Genomic DNA, 20,152 nt, shown 5'->3' on the forward strand with positions numbered 1-20,152 from the left:
AAACTTGTACTTTATTGACAACAGGATTACAGGCTTTGCTTATAAGATTCCTAGAGCATGGGTAATTCTCCTTTTGTAACCAGTCACCTGCTGCATACATAGGGGTAGCACAGGCATTTTGAAAAATGTTAAATAACAGGTTTATGTGACAACTTGCTACAGGGCAGTATTTCTGTGTAAAACTCCTGGTCTGGTTACTGATACAAAGTGCTTTTTCTCAGTGAGCAAGCCATTATCGTATTGGTTAAACGTAGTAGGTGTGTTAAAAGGTATCAGTAAACCATATTGAGGTTTAAGTCTTCCAAGCATGACATAAATTACTGAAGCTGAAAGACAGCTCCAAGAGCTTTCTGAAATCTTAAGCTGAACAAGCAGTAAACTTTTAAACTTGAAACTTGTTTGGGACTTTCTGATTATAAAAGGTACTTTCTTGTTACAAGCCAAGTGGAAAACACTTGAGTAATAACAGTATCTTGTTATATAAAAGGCAGAGGAAAATTAGATATTTTAGGCAAAACCAAGTTGGGATCCTGCTACATCAGATCTTATGATGGGGTTGTAATTTTCCAAGAAGTTACCATTGTTTTTGTTGAAATATTGTTGAAATTAGTTCTCCCTGTTTTTTGTTCTGCCTACTCCCTGGTCAGATGGAGTGCTCACCACAATGCCACAGTTTTAGGGATATAGGAAAGGCAGTTGTTTTGGCAAAAGTGCATCTTCTAAAGATAGTGGCACTCTACCAGCCTGAATACAGGATTGCCCATCAATAACTGAGCTGTCACTCTAGTAGGAGCTGTTAAGTTAGTGATGTAGATGTTAGGGGTAAAAAACTGTCTCCAAGTCAAAATTTCCAGTGTCTCCAACAGCACTGGCAGCAAACAGCTGCCAACAGTTCACTGCATTGTCAGCAAACATCTAGACTTCGTCGAAGTGTGCAAAATCCCTATTTAAAATTGGGAGCGTAACTAGTACTGTGTAACAGTTGAATACAGGGAGCTTGGCTTGAAGGTCTGACCCAACCCTTCCTTGAAGGCACTAGGGAAATATTCTTGCTTGAGGCAGGATGAGGAATGTATTAGTTCCAGAACTATTTAAAATATTCCTGGCAATAGACCTGCATTTGATTTAGCACTTCCTTTATCTCAAATGTCTTATGCTGGTTAGGGGCTAAAGAATTTTCACGGACAGTATGGCCACATACACTTGTTTGATTTTCCCAGCAGGTGGAGTTTTACAGATGAGGAAGATGGTGATAAGGCTTTTCTCTTGAGATGATGCAATAATGACTGTTTCCTTTAGCAAAGCAAATAGCTCACTGGCTTGTGCAGACCAAAACACCTGAGGTGTTCCGCAGTACCAGTTTCAAGAGAGTGTTTTTTTCATACTGAAGTCTAACACCATCAGGAAAGTGGTTTTGCACAGGAAGCCTCCTTGAAACTCATGCTTGGTCCTCTACGTAGCATCCAGGAGCTGCAACAAAAAAGCTGTTCCACTTTGAGATTGGTAGTGATTCTTTCTGGTGAAGGTCTAGTTGTTTCACAAGCCACTACATCCTCAGTCCTCAGCTCTGCATCAGGATATCCATTAGTGGGGAGAACCTCACCTCTGAAAACGTCTCTCTCTCACCGCAGCTCTTTCCCTCTTCAACATAACAACAGCCTTGAGCAGCAATAAATCTGTGCTGGGAAAACTCAGCATGCTTGTCAGCACAAGGGAGCACAGCAGAGAAAGCAAATGTCTATGAAACCTTGGGTGTTCAAATGTTTATTTGTCCTGGTGAGTGAAGGGGTTTGAGGCCATCTGAAAAATTAAATATGCTCCTTTATTTCTCATGGTCTCTCTGTTAACTGGTGACCACCTTGGTAAAGGCTCTTAACATGTTTCAGGAATTGGGTAAAGGCCTTCCTGGCTGACTACGATTTGAAAGATATTGAGGTCTTTTCCTCATGGCTTTTTACAGTAGATGGGCTTAGTCATTTCGTTAGAAATGGAAATTGTCTTATCTAATTGACTTCTCTTTTCTTTTTATAAGCTCCGTTTTGTTCCTATTTATGCAGTAAAGAAAACATTTTAGTGAGAAATAGGGGTTAAAATGATACTATGCAATGTTGTTATGCTTTGCTCTGTTGCCTACCTGGATTATAAATAATGCAGCAACTTTCCTTTCCAATAGTACTGCTTCGTAGTGGTCTCGTAATGTGGTTGTATGGCATTCTGCAAGCTTAAATGGAGCAAAGAGGATCCTTCCTCTCCAGGGGTGTGGAGTCAAAGGCTGTGGCTGTTCAAGTTAATAGCTCTTCTGGGCAGCAGCAAACCAACATGTTTCTTTAGTTGTGATCTTAGGAACACTCCCTTATTTCCATATCCACTAACCTACCGCGGCAGACCTTTGTGGATCAGAGGAAGTGTTGTGCCAGAAGTAGGATAGATGAGCTAGTGTGCTGCCTCTTTATCCTGTGACTGCCTGGGCACTGCTTTACACAACAGCAGAGCAACCTGGATCCCAAACAGTTTCCAGGACCCTGAGTGTAATGCAAAGGCATAATCATCTACTGGAACCATCTGGAAATGAATGGTGAGGCTTGCTTACCAGCAGTCAGTCTTTGGATTAAACAGGATACCACTACAAAGGGTTTGGCCACCCTGCTTCCTCCCACAAAGTACGCAAGTAAGGGAGGGATTTCTGACTGGGAAAGGTCAACCCTGCTCTGTTGTGTCACCTTTTGACAATGGCAGAGGTGCTCTCCTTCCACAGCAGGGCACCCCCACCCTCCCTGGCCCTGGAGGCAGAGGGCACTGCACTTGCAAGAGCTGGTTGCAGCATCCAAATGGTCCCAGAGGTTAACCCCTCCTTGAGTCTTCAACCCTTTCTGCTGCCCAAAATTGGATTTTGGGCATATTTCTTTTCAGCAAGGTAAGGAACAAGCAGAGGAAAACCTCTGGTTTCTGCTGGGAGTTGCCTGTCAGTCTTTGCTGTGGACAGGTTCTGTGTCTCTGAAGTAGCCTTTTGATTGAGGTGCCAGTAGTTTAGAGGGGGTTGCTAAATTTTTCATGTTTTGTTGTAGTCTCCCAGACCAGGTTCCCTCAGATGTGGAGGTGTTTGAATGAGGCTTTGCAATATCAGTTGCTAAGCAAAATGTTGATTTTTTAAAAATTCCTTTTTTTTTTTCATGTGTCCCTGAAGGCCAGAAATTTGCCAGGTGAATGGGAGTGAGGCTACCCTGACTTGGCAGAGCAACCCTGGTGGCAAAGTTTTCACTTGACCAGAATTCATATGCCATGTTCTTACTACCTCACATTATGGATTCCTGCCAGAGTAGGCTTGACTAATCTTTGCCTGTGACTCAGAACTGAGATGTGTTGGGAACCTCTTTTTTTCTTTTTCCCTTTTGAAAACTGAAGTGAAAGTTTATCAAACTGTACAGTTAAATGAGAGCTTGGCCAGCCAAATGAGGAAGTAAAACCTTCCTATAGAATGAGTTCTCTCCTGCTCACTGCACTTGTTTGTTCTCAGTTGACATCAGCCTTGCCATAAAGCCTCTAAATACGAGCTGGTGACTTCCTTGTGAGGCCAGTGCTGCTCTGAATCCAGCTCCTGGCTGGCGGGTGGTGGGACGGTACTGCTGGGCACAGAAAGAACAGCTGTCAGGTAAGGTGCAGAGCCAGTGCAGTTACCTGTGAGTACACCTCGCTCTCCGGGCTATTTGACTTCATTATTTTTGGCAGAAGGAGCAGTGAGGTTGGGGAAGAAAAAGGCTCTTCTTAGTCATCAAGACAACAAATGACTGGTCTTGTTATTAAGAGTTTATGTGCATCTCTGATTTGTGAAAGTAAAAATCCTTGTTTTTCTGAAAGCAGAGCAGCCCATCTCCTTTCAGAGAAATACTGCAGGGCTTGAATGGGCTGTCGTAGGTGGTTTGCAGTGTTTTTCTCAGGGGTGAAGGAGGAAGAAGAGGTGGTCCAGACCTAAGGTGAGAGGGGGAACACTACCATAGCAGGGAGCTATTGCTCCAGCCTTTATGTTATTCAGCACACACATCTACTTTAGAGAAGACCTAAAGTTGCTCTGCCTAGACCAGTGCCAGGTCTGTCTGGGCCTGTGTCCCCTCTGCCTGTGCTCAGGCAGGATGTGGCTTTGGTAGGGACTTTGAGGAGTCCTAGCTCCCTGTGAGTCAAGCTGCTCTTTATGGTGGTTTTGTGGCCCGAGGCCGCTGGAGGTGCTGCTCAAACACACACCTGCAGGGCACCAGGTCCTGCTCTGACTGGTCACAAGTAGAGCAAACACCTGTTGGAAGAACAAGACAAAATTATTCTTCAGAGTCATTCAATATGTAGTAGTTGCCACTATTTTTTTAAGAAAGTTTTTCAAATGATTATTTTCTGATCTTAAAAAATCTGTCAAAATAAAAGAAAGACAAAAGACCACAAGAGGTCTTTTTGATTTTTTTGGTCAGAAGTACTTTTAAAAATAGTTAAGATTTTAAAAGTTAACATTTTAGAATGTTAAGATTAAAACAGAATTTTGGATATCTGACTGAAGCCATTTCCTCTGTGTGTGTGTGAATGTGTGTGCTCCTGGGGTCACAACAAGGGGTCAACAGACAGAGATGGGTGCTTTTTAAGCCAGAACACCGGATGGGCCCACCATTACCTGTGGATAAATTTAGCCAGGAAATGAGAAGATTTCAGCTTTCAGTGGAGTGAAAACAAGAACAGCTTCCCAATGGGATCTGCTGAGATGAAGGGAGGAAAGTGGCAGGTGGAAATCTAAGTAGTTTGAAAACTACGGTCAAAAAGTCTATAAATGGGATTTTATAGCCTGTTTGTGATAGCAAAAGCTGGACAATTTCTCCTTTTGTGCTGGTTACAAGCAACCAACTGAGCTATTGGACTTGGGCACACTACTGACTGTTTACTAACATGTAAGCTAGTGATATTCTTGTCCTGTGATTCCCTCTTTAGAAGGGTGACCTGAGTGTTGTCCGTGTCAAGTAGTACACAGTAAGTGTTTTGAGCCACTGACCACTGCTAGCCCAGATGTGATGGCTTCAGCTATACTTAGGTACATCCATGTATTTCAGCTCAGTGAATAGCTATTTCAAAGCTGAGAAACCGTTTCAATAATGAAAAAGCAGTCAATTACATTTTCATCTTTAGTCAATGAATTAAAAACAGGGATTAGATGTAAAAATGGTTGTATTTATGGAGTGCACTGTGAGGAAAAACAGTCACTGACTAAAATAAGCAATGCCTTAGTTTAGATGGAAAAATACACATGGCAACTGCTTTACACTTATGATTACGACATAGTTAAGGTATTTTTTATTTTACCGATGCATTTCTCATTTTTCACATCATTGCCAAATTTCTTCCACAGAACACCTGAAAGTTATAAAGCCATTTAGAAAAGTAAAGGTCAAAGTTGTATGAGGTGGGGTTATAAGTAATTATCATGCTTTCCTGCCAAACTAAACAGTTTTAAATTAACTAAACACAATGTGGATTTCTTCCCCACAGCTCAGTGAGGCTCTTATGCCTTGGGTAGGAGCTTCACTCTGACTCCTCTCTCGGCTCCCTGTTTCCAGTACCTCTGTACCTTCCTCCACATGGTTTTGGGTTCTGAGCTCCGGGGGTGGCTGGCTGCTGGGCAGGGAATGGCTGGCAGACTAGGAAGGGGAGTTAGTGGGTACAACATGTTACGGCTCTGGGCTCGTCATTGAGGTGGTTGTTTGGTCAGTTAATCCTGTGTCATTTGCTGACCTTAACCAGCAAAGGGAGCAGGGTCACCCTTACATCCCACACGTGGATAGAAGAACCAGCCACAGCTTTCATCCAGGTAGCACCAATAATTGGAGTGATGTGGCAGGAGAAGCTCCAGTGCAAGCATGCCAGCAGTGACTGAAGATGTTTGGCTTGATGAATGAGTGGTCACTGTGTATGCCCTTCTTTGTCACACTTGTTGGGCTGAAGCAGTTCAGGGTATTTCTGCATATGCTGCCCATCACCTTCTTTTGCTGGGTAGACCAGAAACTTACATAGATAGTGCCATTCTGGAGAAGTGTGAAGTAGCTTTTTTGCTACTTTTGCACACTCATTTCTGAATTACCAGTTTATCTTGACAATAAATATAAGTGAAATTGAAACTGCTTTCCAGATTGCCTATTGCCTGCCTCCAAGCACTGCCCTGAAAGCTTTCAAAAAACAAGCTGCTTCTCTGAATGTAAAAGCCCTCACTGAAATAACAAGTAACAGGAAAAGAGTAAGTCAGTCATTATCAGAGTAGATGAGTGACAGAATTTCATAACGTATGCTTGTGTGCATAGAGACAGACACATGCCAGGAAAGACAAAACTATAAAAAATGTTCAGAGTTCCCAGATACCTTGCAAACAGCACGTTTCCTTAAATCACTGGATAAAACTTGCTATACTTGTTAAGTTGCTATGGCACCTGAGCCCATCCAATAACATCTGACAGATATTTATCTCTGGCTGACAAACCACACTGAGCAAGTTGAAAATCCCCCGGTTACACTGTCCTTGATATCATTTCCTGTGAGGTAAGTCTGAAGAACCAATTCACGCATACAGGCTGTCTGTGTAGAGACAGGCTGGTGTAGCTCATGAATTAAGTTGACACCTGTCTGACATAATGTTTGGAGAGTGACAAACATTGTGTGGAACACTCTGGTGCTTTTATAAATGAGAGTGGATCAGAAAAACGCCTAAAGTCTGAGAGAAGACTGGATGGTCTCCTCAGAGAGAAGACAGCTGATCTGATGGTCTCTTTGCTGTTGTGCACTGGGCAAATAACTGAGATTACTGCCCATTCTTCCTTAACACTTGTATTTTGTTGTTTCTAATCTTTCCCTCCCTAAAGCTGATGCCTGTTGGACAACTCTAGGAAGACAGGAGCACTGGGTTTAAAGGAATGCAAATGCCTGCTAAGATGGCAGTGGCCGGTTCAATTTCTAGCAAACCGGTCCCACCACACTCCAAAAAAGTGTCTGCAGCAGGGGTGGAAGTGAACCAGAGCAAGCTGGATCTTTTCTGCAAGCTGGGCTATGGTAAGCAGGACATCTGCAAAGTGCTGGAGAACCTGGGCCCAGAGGCCCTTGAGGATGATGTCTTGAAAGAACTGATTCGCATGGGGAGTAAACCTCAAGCTGTGGAGAACCAGGCTCAGCCTTCCCCACTAAAACTTGTTGCCCGTGGGTCATGTAGCACTACACCGGGGTTGAAGCGACTTGGAGAAGACGAAAGTGATTCTTCCGATTCCTTGAGACCCATTGTGATTGATGGCAGCAATGTTGCAATGAGGTAAGCTCCGTTTCCTCAAAGATATCTCTCTTCTTCTGAAGCTTTTGAAGTTTAAAGGTGATGGCTTGAGGAATGTTTTTTCTTCAGGTGAGAGGTGCATTGATATATTTGATGTATAATGTATGAACAATCACTTATTCCTTTTCTTTGGGTGATGCACAGGTTCTTGATGTCTCGATGCCCATAAATATGCATGTCACGTGCAATCACTGGCTCGCTCTACATTTTGACCCTTTATAAGGCAGCAGCTGGCTAACCAATACTGTTTGTGGCAGTATCTCTCCCTTTTAGCTCACCATTGAATTTCCTTGCCTTTTCAAATGGGTACCTAGGATTTCTGAACCTGTATGCTGAGAAGTTTCCAGGAAAAACTGATGAACAGATAATCAGACCACTCAACTAACCTAAGAAGGAGAGGGGAAATAAAGACAGGTGACTGTGGTTCCTAACGATTGTCACAGGTGTAGTGTTTTGACTTGCAATTAAAACCCAAAAATGTTCCCGGCTTGTATATTTTTTGTTGGGTTTAGATTTGGCTTCAGTTTTATGGAAAGATCAGGGAATTGATAGTTGACCTGTAATGAATAGACTAATTTCCTCCTTAATAATTCTGTTTCTGGGAAATGTCACATCAACCCATCCTGTCCAATTACATTTCCTAAACAGTGCCTTGGCACTGTGAAAGAAGTCTTACTGATGGGGAACCTGGCATGTCCCTGTGGATGGGATGTCCAAAGACAGCAGTGAGTTGGCATCTGTTTACCCAAGCAGTTTGGACAGCAAGAGAACCCAGGAGTCAAGAGTCCAGGATGCACTGGCTATCGTCTGTTTTCTGTGTTAACTTTGCTGTGCATTCAGCAGGGCCAAGCCTGTCCCTGCAGGTTGGGACAGGGCAAAGGAGGGCTTCCTCCTTTTGTTTGCTATCTTGTGAGGTGAGATGAGACCACAGCCCCTCTGGTTAGACGGCAAAGTGGACAAGCACATCCAAAGCAACTGTAGACTAAGCAAATGATGCCATCTTCTGGGTGAAGGCAGAAATCCCCGCTGAAAACAAGGGTTTCTTGCTCAGGGTGACTCATGAGGAGTGGGAAATACACACCAGACCAAAATTGCTTGGCCTTGTCTGGGCCATGAACTCAGGTAGCCAGGTGTTTGGACCTCCTGCCCCACTTTGCATTTTCCCCCTAGCCCCTTCTGGAGGTGTCCTTCTTGCTTCTCTGCAGAAGAACTGATCACCCGCTCAGCTCACCCACCCTTTCATTGTGCCAGGGGCATTACCCCTGACTGGTTATGTACTCTGTTCTCCGGTCTCCTGGCACAGCCTTGTCCTCAATGATTTACCAGGGCTTTTTTTAGAACAGGCAGAGGTGGACAAGGCAGAGGAGAGCACTGTTTCCAAGATGACAGAAAATGCACTCTTGCCACTGAGCAGGAGGCTCAGAGTATGTTGGTAGCTAATGAAATAGGGCATATGTTGAGCTTGGAGTACTGTGGGAAAGCTCTGAGATCATCATTCTGTGCCAGCCTGTGCATGGCAGCTCGCTAGACAGAGATTATTTAAACCAAGCATTACAGGTATGTGCAGTGGATGGTTTGAGCTAGCACATTGTATTGCTTTCCTAGACCACATGCCCACCAAAAGGGGTTTTTGAGAAGCCACACATGCCTGTGGCATGTGAAACTTAAATTTTTTTTTTCTAGAATAAATTCCAAAGCATGAATCCAAGAGATGTTTGCCTGATAGGTTATTGAAGTCTGGTGTTGTGATTTGGAGTCCTAATATCTCACCTAAAAGGAATTAGAGGAATGTGAAGCAGTTTTGAGTTTCAGAAAATAAAAGGTATTACAGGTCTTCTCAGACATCCCAACCTCTGACTTGATGAAGACTACTTGGCTGATGGAGGAGACTATTGAGCTTGTCAGTTCAGCTGGTGCTGAACTGGCACAGCCTGGGAGGAGCTGCTTTCCTATCCTTGATGCCTTTCAAAATGGTGCTGAATGGCATTTACTTTGGCTAATGGGATGGGCCTGGTGAGTGTTTTCAGTATCCTTGTTTTAATTTTTCTGGTTTGCTGCTGTCAGACAGAGAAGGACTCTTTGCAGAAGTTAGGGGAAAAGGATGTTAGGTTTCCTTGCTGTGGAAAACTGCATCAGCAGCAGCACCAACAACCATAAAAGTGCAGCAGAAGCAGCAGTTTAGGGATGAAACAATCAAAAAGTTAAAGCTTCAAGGGGCAGTTGCCTGTATGGAGAAAAATGTCTCGAGCATTGTATGTATATCTTAGGACTGGTATTTCTGGAGCATTTCAGAGTTGGCATTGAAGGCCCACTGCAAGGTTTTGAAAAGGATGTATATGCCCCAGGGTAATAAAGCATGTGAGTTGGCAGTCTTCAACCATCAATCAGCTTACCCATAGAAACTGAATGGAAAATAACCTTGCCTTCAGCCAGTCTCACTCCTCAAATGTCTCAGTACACTTTGTGTTTCCATCAGACCTAATGAGAAACTTAGCCAGCCTGCCAGCCTATTCATGGGAAGTGGGCAGGACAGTTAGCAAGGCGAGTGGAAAAAAGAAATGGAGTTGTGTTAATATGAAAAGGGAACTGTCATAACCCTATTCACAGCACACCAAAGAGGGTATCTACTCTAGTGCTTGCACTTGCACCCAGTTTAAAAGCTGTGATAGTGCCAAGGCCCTTTGCTAGGCCACTGCAGCCCTGCACCAGGGTCTCCCCTTTCTGACAAAGCTGTGACAGATGCTGTGCCGTGAATGGGTGGAGATGGGGCTATTTGCAGTTTTCAAAAGGAGTTGTTTTGCCTGAACTGCCTCTCAAAGGAGTTGAAATTGCACAATTTAAAAAGGACTTACTGCACGCTAAACTGCTGATCCATTTTCCGAGAAATGGGCCCTGCTGGTCTGTGACTCAAGTGCAGTGCACTGAGTTGCTGGCAGGACGGAGAGATGAGACTGAGTTATGACATATCAGTTATGGTCCACAGACTGGACATAAGTGACTGGCAGGAGCTGATCTGTGACCACACAGGGAGAATGTAGAGCTCTGAGTCCCCTGCTCCACTGCACAGCAGACACTGGCACTGTGTGGACACTGCAGCACACCACACATGTACGGACTGGTTTAGATTCACAGTCCCCAGGTTTGGCTGTAGCAATGTAGCAGGAAATGGATTAAGGGATAATGCTAAGAAACAGTTCCAGGTGCCCCATTTGCTTGTTCCACTTGGCCTTTTTGCCTACTCACTTGTGCTTGAGTACTTTACCTTCTGCCCTGGGGTGTATCTAGAATAGCTTCCCTAAAGCTCACAGGATTATATATATAAGTAGACAATGTTAAAGGAGGCTGGGAGGCTGTTGCTGAACTTTCTTTGAGTTGTGGCATCAAAGATGTACCTAGAGTGCCTTTTAAAGGCAGTTATCTGAAAAAGCCACCCAAGCTTCCAGTTCACCTCTCCAGGTGATGTTATGCCTGTCCTGGGTAAATCCTGTCCTTTAAAACCAAACAAAACAGCTGTTCTAGATGTGTCAAACACTTCAGACCATTTGTTATTGCTGAAGTTTTTGTAAGGCTTCCAATTGCCTTGGTATCTATTAACAGGCAATGAGGTTTCTTCCTCCAAATTGTGCTATTTTTCATTTGTGGTCACCGTTTCAGGATGGAAACTTTTATTGGGTGTAAAATGGAGCTTTGGTTATGAGGCTGATGTAGGCAGTGCCTAGAGATGAATCCCTGGGGGATGGTGATGGGAGAGTCATTTAAGACTACAGCATCCTCCTTGACTGTTCTGTCACTGTAGGTGGGTGTAGCAATTGAGAGAGTAATTTACAAGTGCATTTTTCCAGAGGTGAAAGCCTGAGTGAGACTGTGGTGATATTAGCCAGAAAGGTCAAAGTACAAGGATGAGGTTTCTGTAGATACTGTGAGGGCGTTAATTCCTTTGGGACTTTGTGCAGAGTTTATTTTAGTTTCCTTGTGCAGAGGCAATTAACAAATGACCTTCCTTTACACACACACTGCACTGTAGTCAAATTTTAGATAATTGAATGCCTAGCAGTAACAGCTTTCAGGGAGGGGGAGAAACTTAGAAAGGACATCACCTTGAATTGTTTTTCTTGAGGTTGTTTTCTGTCTTACGCTGAATATTAATAATTCTTCAGAATTATTGCTAGTACTGCAGATATTGCTAGTATCCTCTACAACACTTGTTCTAGGGCTTTCCTACCTCTCTGAGCAATGAAGACAAAATCAACCAACTAGGGCAAGATAAAAATGGTCCTGAGGTGCCTGTGGTCATCTCCACTGATGTCTTGTCCTGGTTTTGGTGTCCTGGGTTAGGTTCTCTATAATTTCTGTCCTGCCTCTTGCAGTTTTCCTTCCCCCATAGTTTGTATCTTGTTTCCAAAAAAGATCAGCAGTTGAATGCTCTGTGATCACACCTGCAGCCGCTTCAGCCATTAAAATCCCTAATGGCACTGTTACCACAGAACAAAATTCCCACACTTTGTTTCTCACAGGAGAGTCTAATGGATTTCTACTGGTGCCGGAAGAAACTCTTACTCCTCAGACAAGGCATGTAAAGGGTTTGACATGGCCTAATATCTTGCTGGTACTTTAGGACCCAAGTCCATCCAGATGTAGATATAGACGAAAGGAACAGGCTTGGGTCGCAGAAGTGGGAGATAGGATATCTCTTTTTTAAGCATCCAGACTGCTTCAGATAAATTTTTTTTGGTTCTGCTTCTGAAGAGATGTTTGGATCTGTCCAACCAGGGCACCCTGACAGGCTGTTTTCTTGGAAACTGGTGCATGACACAAAAGTTGTTTATTTTGCCTTTTCATTACTGGCTTGGTTAAAGAGAACTTCATGAAAGCTTTGCCTCATCATCCTCCTTTTTTTTATAGCCATGGAAACAAATTGGTATTCTCCTGCTGGGGGATCCAGCTGGCGGTGGATTGGTTTCGGCAGAGGGGGCACACATACATCAAGGTTTTTGTCCCACTCTGGAGAAAGGAGCCCCCTCGACAAGACAGTCCCATTGCAGGTAGGTCACCACCCTGGGCATAGTTTGGCAACCATTAGGTGCGGTTTAGAGACAGAGGGGGTGTGAAGAGCCCAGTACAGTTTTGCCCTGCAAAGACAAGCGTAGCGCAAGTTGTGTATCAGGCTTCCCATCACTTAAATTAGCCCCATTAATTCATTGCCCCATTCACTGCTCCTGGCTAGTAGCTAAAATTACTTAGAAGAATTTGTTACACTGCTTTGAACCTTCTACTTTACAAGCACAAGTTGTTGCCAGCAGAGTTAAAGAAGGAGTTTTTCAGCTCGCAGTGAGTCTACAGAGCTTTTAAGGCCAGCCAGGAGAGTGTCATTCATTCCTGCATGACTATTACCTGTTAGCCTGTTACCCGATACAAAAGGTACAAGGAACCCTCATGGAAGAGGGTTCCTCTTCTGGAAGAAGGAAATGTATCAGCAGAAGTCTGTGGAGGGGAGTGAGGCTCAGTTTGTATGGGAATAAATCTGCAGGATTTGTGCCAGCAGTTTGGTGTCCACAGATGAAGCACCTGGGGGTCTGCCTTTCGGCAGACCAGGAATGGTAAGAAGTCAGTGTTCTCAATAGCAGCAAAAGACGTTTATTTATTTATTTTGTCACACACATTTTATCTCCAAATAAAGCTCATACTAGGGCTGGTTACAAGCCTTCTAGCATCTAGCAGGGTAGAAAGGGCACTACAAGGGTTCAGTATGCCTCTGATGTAGAATTCAAGGTATCCTCTTAGGTAAGACTTAAAAGTCAAAAGAGAGTGTCTCAAATTTTACAAGTTTTTGCCAAATAACCACCAGATATCAGTGCATCTGAAAATCACAACACTGTAGGTTGCCTAAAGTGCTGAAACATCTTTAGATTCCTGTAGGTTTTTAGCAGATGATTGAGACCTGGTCATTTTTAATTAGTTAGTTTCTCTCTTTCCTTCCCCTTCTCCCCCCCTCCCCGCCCCACCCCATCCATTTTTGCCAACCACGCAATCAGATCAACACATTCTTGAAGAGCTTGAAAAGCAATCGATCCTTGTCTACACACCCTCTCGGAAGGTGAAAGGCAAGAGGGTAGTTTGCTACGATGATCGATACATAGTGAAAGTGGCTTATGAGAAAGATGGAGTCATTGTTTCCAATGACCACTACCGGGATCTCCAAAATGAAAACCCTGAATGGAAATGGTTTATTGAGCAGCGACTACTCATGTACTCTTTTGTCTGTAACAGGTAAGAGACAGTTTGTGTTACATGATCTGGAGTTTAAACATTATGGGCCAAGTCAGCTCCAACATCAATGCACGCCCCACCAGTAGCAGAATACATAAGCCTTTTTGTGAAAGGAATTTACTGCAACTTCTCTTATGTTGTTTCTTGAGTTCCTACTCCCTCAGGAGTAGTCTACTACTTGGTGTTAAACTCTCTCATGTCACTCTTCTGTGAACTCTTCTATTTGAATGACAGCATCAGTGACCAGCTTTGCTTCTTTCCAATTCAAGCTGGGATGTTAAACCAAGCCTTGGTATCTTTTAATTTCTATTTCTAATAAGAAAGAGAATGAAAGCCATGAGAGAAGGCTGGCTGGTGGTATTTTTAATTTCCCTACAAGACAGAATAGCACTTTTTTCCTGTGCTTTCGTAATCATAGCTTTCTAGAACAGGAGAGACAGGAAGCTGGTCTCTCTGTGCCTTCACCATCCCGTTGGGGAAGGTTTTCAGTAAGGCACTTGCACCATGCCTGTGAGGCTGAGCTGAGCTCTCCTCAGTCTGTACATACTAACATCTCCTGAGTTTCCTAATAGCTCAGATGTTTTGGGGAAATGCACACCATTGAGACATCCAGTGTGCATGGACAAGTGCTTACATCCGTGACTTTTTTTACTTTTCCAGGTTTATGCCTCCTGATGATCCGTTAGGCCGGCATGGACCTACTCTTGATAACTTCCTCAGCAAAAAGCCAGTGCTTCCTGAAAAAAAATTGCAGCCTTGCCCCTATGGTGGGTTTCTTCCCATGCTGTGAACTGTCCCTCCTCTTCCTCCTGCCCCTGATATCCCAGTGGTGCTTTCCTTCGGCTAAGTGTCATTGCCATGTGCTGTCCTGCTTTATGTGGTAGGGGACTTACCTTGGGGCTGCTCTAAAGTGTGATGCTTTTTTCCTCTCCTGCTTAAGTGGCTTCAACCTCAGCCAAGGCAGCAGCTGCTTCTGGCTCCTCCATCCTTGCCTACACACAGCACCCAAACTGGGCACCGTGTCTGTGTGGACCACCCTGCCTGCACACGTTTCTCACTTTGTGAAGTGAACTTTTGCTGCAGCACTTGGGAAAGGCCATCCAAACACTTTCCCCCTTTTCCCCTCCCAACAATGTGCACCCCTACGCCATTTTTTTAAAACAACCCTCTGTAGCAGCAGATCTCCCAGCTCACTGAGTGCCTGAACCGAAACATAAATGAGTATCAGACACTTCCAAAATAGCAGAGACTTCCTTTCACTGTTGCTTCACCCTGTTATTTATGTCAGCATTATTTAAATCTGGGGCCAACAGTACTAAATTTGAAAATAGCAGTTCCTCTTTTCTCTGTTCATGCTCATCACACCCCTGCAAATGCCTGGTGCTGGGGAGAAGTGATGAGTGTGCTAAGTGATGGTGGTGCTAGTGACAACTCCTGTCTGATATTTTTGACTCTTTCAGGTAAAAAATGCACCTATGGCAATAAATGCAAATTTTACCATCCAGAGAGACTACGTCAAGCTCAGCTTTCAGTTGCTGATGAGCTCAGGGCCAAAACAAAGGTCCTGTTAACCCTGGGGAAAGAGGAGGATAGATGGAACTGCTCACCGTACAAGAGCAGAGGAGAGCCTGCACCCTGTGAAGCCTGCGCAGAAACTCTGCAAGAAGCCAGAGGTTGTGTAGGGCCTTCCTCCTGCTCAGAGAGGTCCCAGAGGAGCTGTCCTGAGCAGATATCCACCGCCTGGGCTGGCGGTCCCAGCTCTGACCTGGGGCTGGACCAGTGCTTGCCACAGCCAGAGCCACTGCAAGATCAGCCACTCCTGGAGCAGATGTCAGCCATGGCCATTGGCAAAGGCACCTACAGCTATGACTGGTCCATACAAACCTCTCGGGACAGGGAGGTGATGGACAACCCTCATCGCCGCGATGACCTCAGGCACAAGCTGTTCTCACTTCACCACCCTCACAGCTTGGACCACAGCTGCCCACCAGGGCGCCCTTTCCAGCAAACAGCTCTCCCCCCTGCGCCGGGCGGGATGTGCCCAGAGCACAGCTGGCCTCGGGAGTGCTGCGGCACGCACGGAACGGGACAGAGGAGCTGCTACGTCCCTGATGGTGCTCGACACAAACAGGCCCTGGGGACTCAGCAGCGTGTTTTGCTGCAGTCCACAGTTCTTCCCCCTGACGTGCTTCACTTGTACAGCGAGCATCAGCTGCAGCAGCAGCAGCAGCAGCGTTCCCCCAGCCAGCCCTCACGGCAGCCCTTTCTGTTGGACTCCAGCAACAGACCGGGCTTCTTCCAGGAAGCCCTTGCATACCCCAGTGCCTCTTACAGTGACTACTGGCCCACCCCAGCTGAAAGGCCAACCTCTGCCCAGCAAGTAAACATACACAGGGAGCTGTGCTCCCTTTTTCCTTACAGTGAGATGAACCAGGTCATGACTTTGTACCCTGACATCAAGGATAAGGGGACTGGCACTCCTCCCCTATGAAGACAGACTGAGAAAGTTGGGGCTGTTCAACCTGGAGAAGAGAAGGTTGGTTGGAGACTTCATAGCACCTTCCAGTACCTGAAGGGGGCCGAGAAGGAAGCCAGAGAGGAACTCTTCATCAGGAACTGGAGTGATAGGACAAGGGGGAATGGCTTCAAACTGAAAGAGGGTGTGTTTAGATTAGATGTTAGGAAGAAATTCTTTTCTGTGAGGGTGGTGAGGCACTGGAACAGGTTGCCCAGAGAAGTGGTGGATTCCCCAACCCTGGCAGCGCTCAAGGCCCATGTTGGATGGGGTTCTGAGCACCTTGCTCTAGTGGAAGGTGTTCCTGTCCATGGCAAGGGGGTTGGAACTAGATGATCTTTAAGGTCACTTCCAACCCAAACCATCCTATGATTCTATCATATTCCTTGTTTGGCTTTACTGATTCAAAGACACAGAAATTTGTGAAATCTCCAGAGTAAACCTTTCTCAATAAGCACAAGTCCTAGGGCAAAAAGATGCTACTCTGTGGCTTGACTGTTATTAAAGTGCATTATGGCAAGGGTTACAGCTGTTCCAGGAATACAAGCATCAACCAGCTATGTTGCACCAGACATCGAGTCAGGGCAAAGGCTGTTGTCCACTGCAGTGGGATCCCATTCCACCTTCCAGGAAAGGGAACAGCAGGGCTCAGGGTAACTGGGCTGTCAGCATTTGAACCTCACTGGTGACTGGATTCAGGATGGCATAGATTTTCATTAATGCCCTGAAAACATAAGGCACGGTTTTCAAGTCCTAACCTATTGTTCAACTTCCACCGTCCCCAGTAATGGGCTCCCCCATGACCTTCCCGTGACCGCTTGCTCAGCTAGCATAGAAAACTATTTGGGCTCTTTCCCCTAACAGAGGGCTGTGCTCTCTGCTAGAAGGCATCTTTGGTCCTGTGTTATTACCTGATTCAAGCCCAGCCCGATATAAGTGAGCTTTCAAAGACACATTTCATATTTGTTAAGCAATGCTAAGAACACACAGAATCACTAGCAGAGCTGGTGGAGCTATATCAGAGCCCTTGAAGAGAGCTGCAGGTACATTTCTCAGGTATCACACACAACGTAAGGCAAAACAGAAAAGTCATCTTCAGTGTAACTCCTGATGTGGACTGAGGGCTCAGGGTTGGTAATTAAAAAAATTCAGAAATCCCAAAGATGCCAAGAGGAGAAAAAGAAGAAAAAAAGCTTTTAAGTGTCTCTTTTATTGAATAAGAAAACTTGTTGGCTTAACCCTTTATTACCAAATGTGGCCCCATAATGCAATCAATTATAGGGATAATTTATGATTACAAATATTTAAAATATGTTCTGCTGGGACATGTTTGATTTTCAGTAATCTGTAAAGCTGCTAATTTCTGCATTATTCCACTGAATTCTTCAGGTTATAATTCAAATACTAAGTTTGACCCTGAGGGTTCTTGGCATTATACCAAAGTTTAAGTATGTCAGTATGACATGTTGTTTTAAAAATGCTTTAACACATTATAAAATGTTCATCTATAGCACTTTGTTCTGGATAATGTCTTCTTTATTTTCTGGGGCTTGTTTGAATTTTTTTGCTTTTGTTTAGTGTTTGGTTTTGTTTGTTTTCCAATCCTCTTAGCACCGAAATGTTTCATCATTCAGGTGGGATTTTCAAACTCTCTGACCCTGAAGTATTTAATTTCTCTGAAGTGCAATCAGTATTGTTGGTTCCAGGCAGGAATGAAACATGGTCCTCCCTGAGAAGCTGGAATTCTCTTGCTTTTGAAAAGGGAGTAGTAATTTAATTTACATTTAGTGACACTATCACACGATGGACTTTTTGAAAGCGGTGATAGTTTGACCTGTTTCCCTCTAGAAACCACCACCAGCTCTTTTTTCTTGGTGGTGGTGTTAAAATTGAATCTTCAGGAAATAAGTATACTGTATCTGTTCAATTTCTTTTGACAATGTGGTTGGCTCCAGAAAATGATAATTTGGAGTTTGGAGATACAATTTATCTTCACAGAACATGACAGTTTTTTCCATATGTCATATGGGTTGCCAGAATGGCTTATAAACTTATCCAACTGCATATTGCATAAAGAATAGAAATTGTACCAAAAAAACCCCAAAAAACCCCGATGAAGTGCTTTGAAAAGTACTTGAGTTCTACAGCCGTGGTTATTTGCACTGAGATACACAATGCCCCTCACCTACACTGAAGCAACCTGAGACATTTCATGGATTAAATGCCTACATTGTGCCTATGCAGGGCCAGGTACATCAGCTTGCCTTGCAACCTGTACCAGGTCTTTCCCAGCTACTGCTCTATGCATCTATACACTTGCAGACAAAGTGTGATGCCGAGTGGAAAAAATACCTTTCACCTACTCAAACAAAGCAAGTCCCAAATGACAGCATTCAGAAAATATACCACAGCATCAGAGCAGGATATAACTGTACCATGTCAACATTTATTTTCATGTCTGGAACGTACCTATGTCTTCTAACACAGAAAACATTTAAAAATCTACAGGAAAATTGGCACACAGCCTCTATATGGTGCCCTTGGCTTGCTGGAAATGTGCATAAGCTTTTCTCCTTTTCCTTTGAGGATGCACAGAAATTTGGTGGTCATTCAAAAGCCTCTCTCAATGTTTAAGAACTTATTTTTCTTTCATTTCAGTCTTATTTACTGAGGAATCTTTTAGTAAAACACATAGAATGTGCATTCTGCTGAGAAAGTGTCTGAGAAAATAAATCAGACTTTGGTGCTAAACAGAAATTGATTTCTCTTGGCTCTTGTGCTCACCAGAGGGTTTTTTCTCATGGAGATTTTGTTTGAAGGGCAGCTCAGCAGCAGCTCTGTGTCACTGCCTGTGACACAGAGGAGCTCTGCTGCTGGCCAGAAGCCCACAGAAAGCACAGACCCTTTCGCTATTTCACCACAGCACAAGCACATGGGGTTCATGCTCCAGGGCCCTTTTCCCTTTCCAAAGCAGGAGGATTTCTTTTTGCTTTTGTCAGGTCCTGAAGTAAGGGAAGGGGCTGCTAACAGAAAGGAGGTGGCAGCTCTTGTGCAGACAGGGTAGGAGGCTGTTGCTATTTGGTATCTCTGCTGAGATGCATTTAAGGCTGGCTCTCACTGCCAAGTTGAAAATGAACCCATAAATCTTAACAGGCTCAGAAAGCCCTTGATGTTCTTTGCTTTTTGGTTGTCAAGACTCTTTTGGAAGAAGCTGGAAGCAGCGGGAGCAATCCTCCAGGAGATGGGCTGCTTTCCCAAGGGAGATTTACGGTGTTGCCAAGTTAATTTTAAGATTAAAAAAAGTCCAACTAGGCAGAAAAGGGAATCCTCTTACTTTCTCTACTCTCACTCGTTCCCAAACAGTCAGGAACCCACCAACATTCTCCCTTGCAAGAGGCTAGGGAAACTATACACAAATATTTCACTGAGAAGTCTTGGGTGGAGGTCACCCCTGCAACAACTTCTCAGCATAAAAAGGGGGAAAGAGGGTGATCCTCTGCACCCCGTGCAGTCCTAGGCAGCTCACAGTACCTCCTTCCCCCCTCTTCTTAAGTACAGAAATCTCTCCTTCACAGAACATGGGTGACAAGCCTACTACTGTGGTAAGCTTAGGTACCATAAGAATTAAGGCCATAAGAAGGTGTATGGAGTAGATAATCTTGCTCTGTATCAAACAGTTGTATTTGCCAATTATTCGGAGAAGTTTAGATAATATTTTAACTCAGTTCCCATAAGAGCTGGCACAATTTATAAGCAAACATTTGAACTAATCACAAACAACTAAATAGAACATGACTTCTCTCCTCCTGAAAAACGTTGGATTGCTAGAGAAGAACAAGTAAGGCCTGTACTGCACCAAGTGTGACAGACCTCTGCATTCACTCATGGATACACAAGGCTCCTGTAGCATCTACCTCCTATCTGCTGGTGGAATGCTTTGAACTCTCGTGAAGTGTTTAGTATTACAGCACCACTTGTCACTAGCATTATTAAGAAAGTGCTGTGACTTGTAATCTTTAGTGAAGGGATTTTTT

At 44.2% G+C, this 20,152-nt stretch overlaps 1 protein-coding gene across 1 annotated transcript; it reads left to right on the plus strand.

The window, feature by feature from the left end:
* Positions 1 to 6,929: 6,929 nt before the first annotated feature.
* On the plus strand, positions 6,930 to 16,124 carry ZC3H12D (zinc finger CCCH-type containing 12D). Its single transcript, XM_027887373.1, has 5 exons — positions 6,930 to 7,318; positions 12,239 to 12,378; positions 13,369 to 13,603; positions 14,264 to 14,370; positions 15,064 to 16,124. The coding sequence occupies exons 1-5, from the start codon at positions 6,930 to 6,932 to the stop codon at positions 16,092 to 16,094; spliced, it is 1,902 nt and encodes a 633-aa protein (XP_027743174.1). The 3' UTR covers positions 16,095 to 16,124.
* The last annotated feature ends 4,028 nt before the right edge of the window (positions 16,125 to 20,152 follow it).

The sequence above is a fragment of the Empidonax traillii genome, unplaced genomic scaffold (assembly GCF_003031625.1).
Source record: "Empidonax traillii isolate 1590-97213 ecotype Southwest subspecies unplaced genomic scaffold, ASM303162v1 scaffold207:size1520225, whole genome shotgun sequence".
Lineage (NCBI taxonomy): Eukaryota > Metazoa > Chordata > Aves > Passeriformes > Tyrannidae > Empidonax > Empidonax traillii.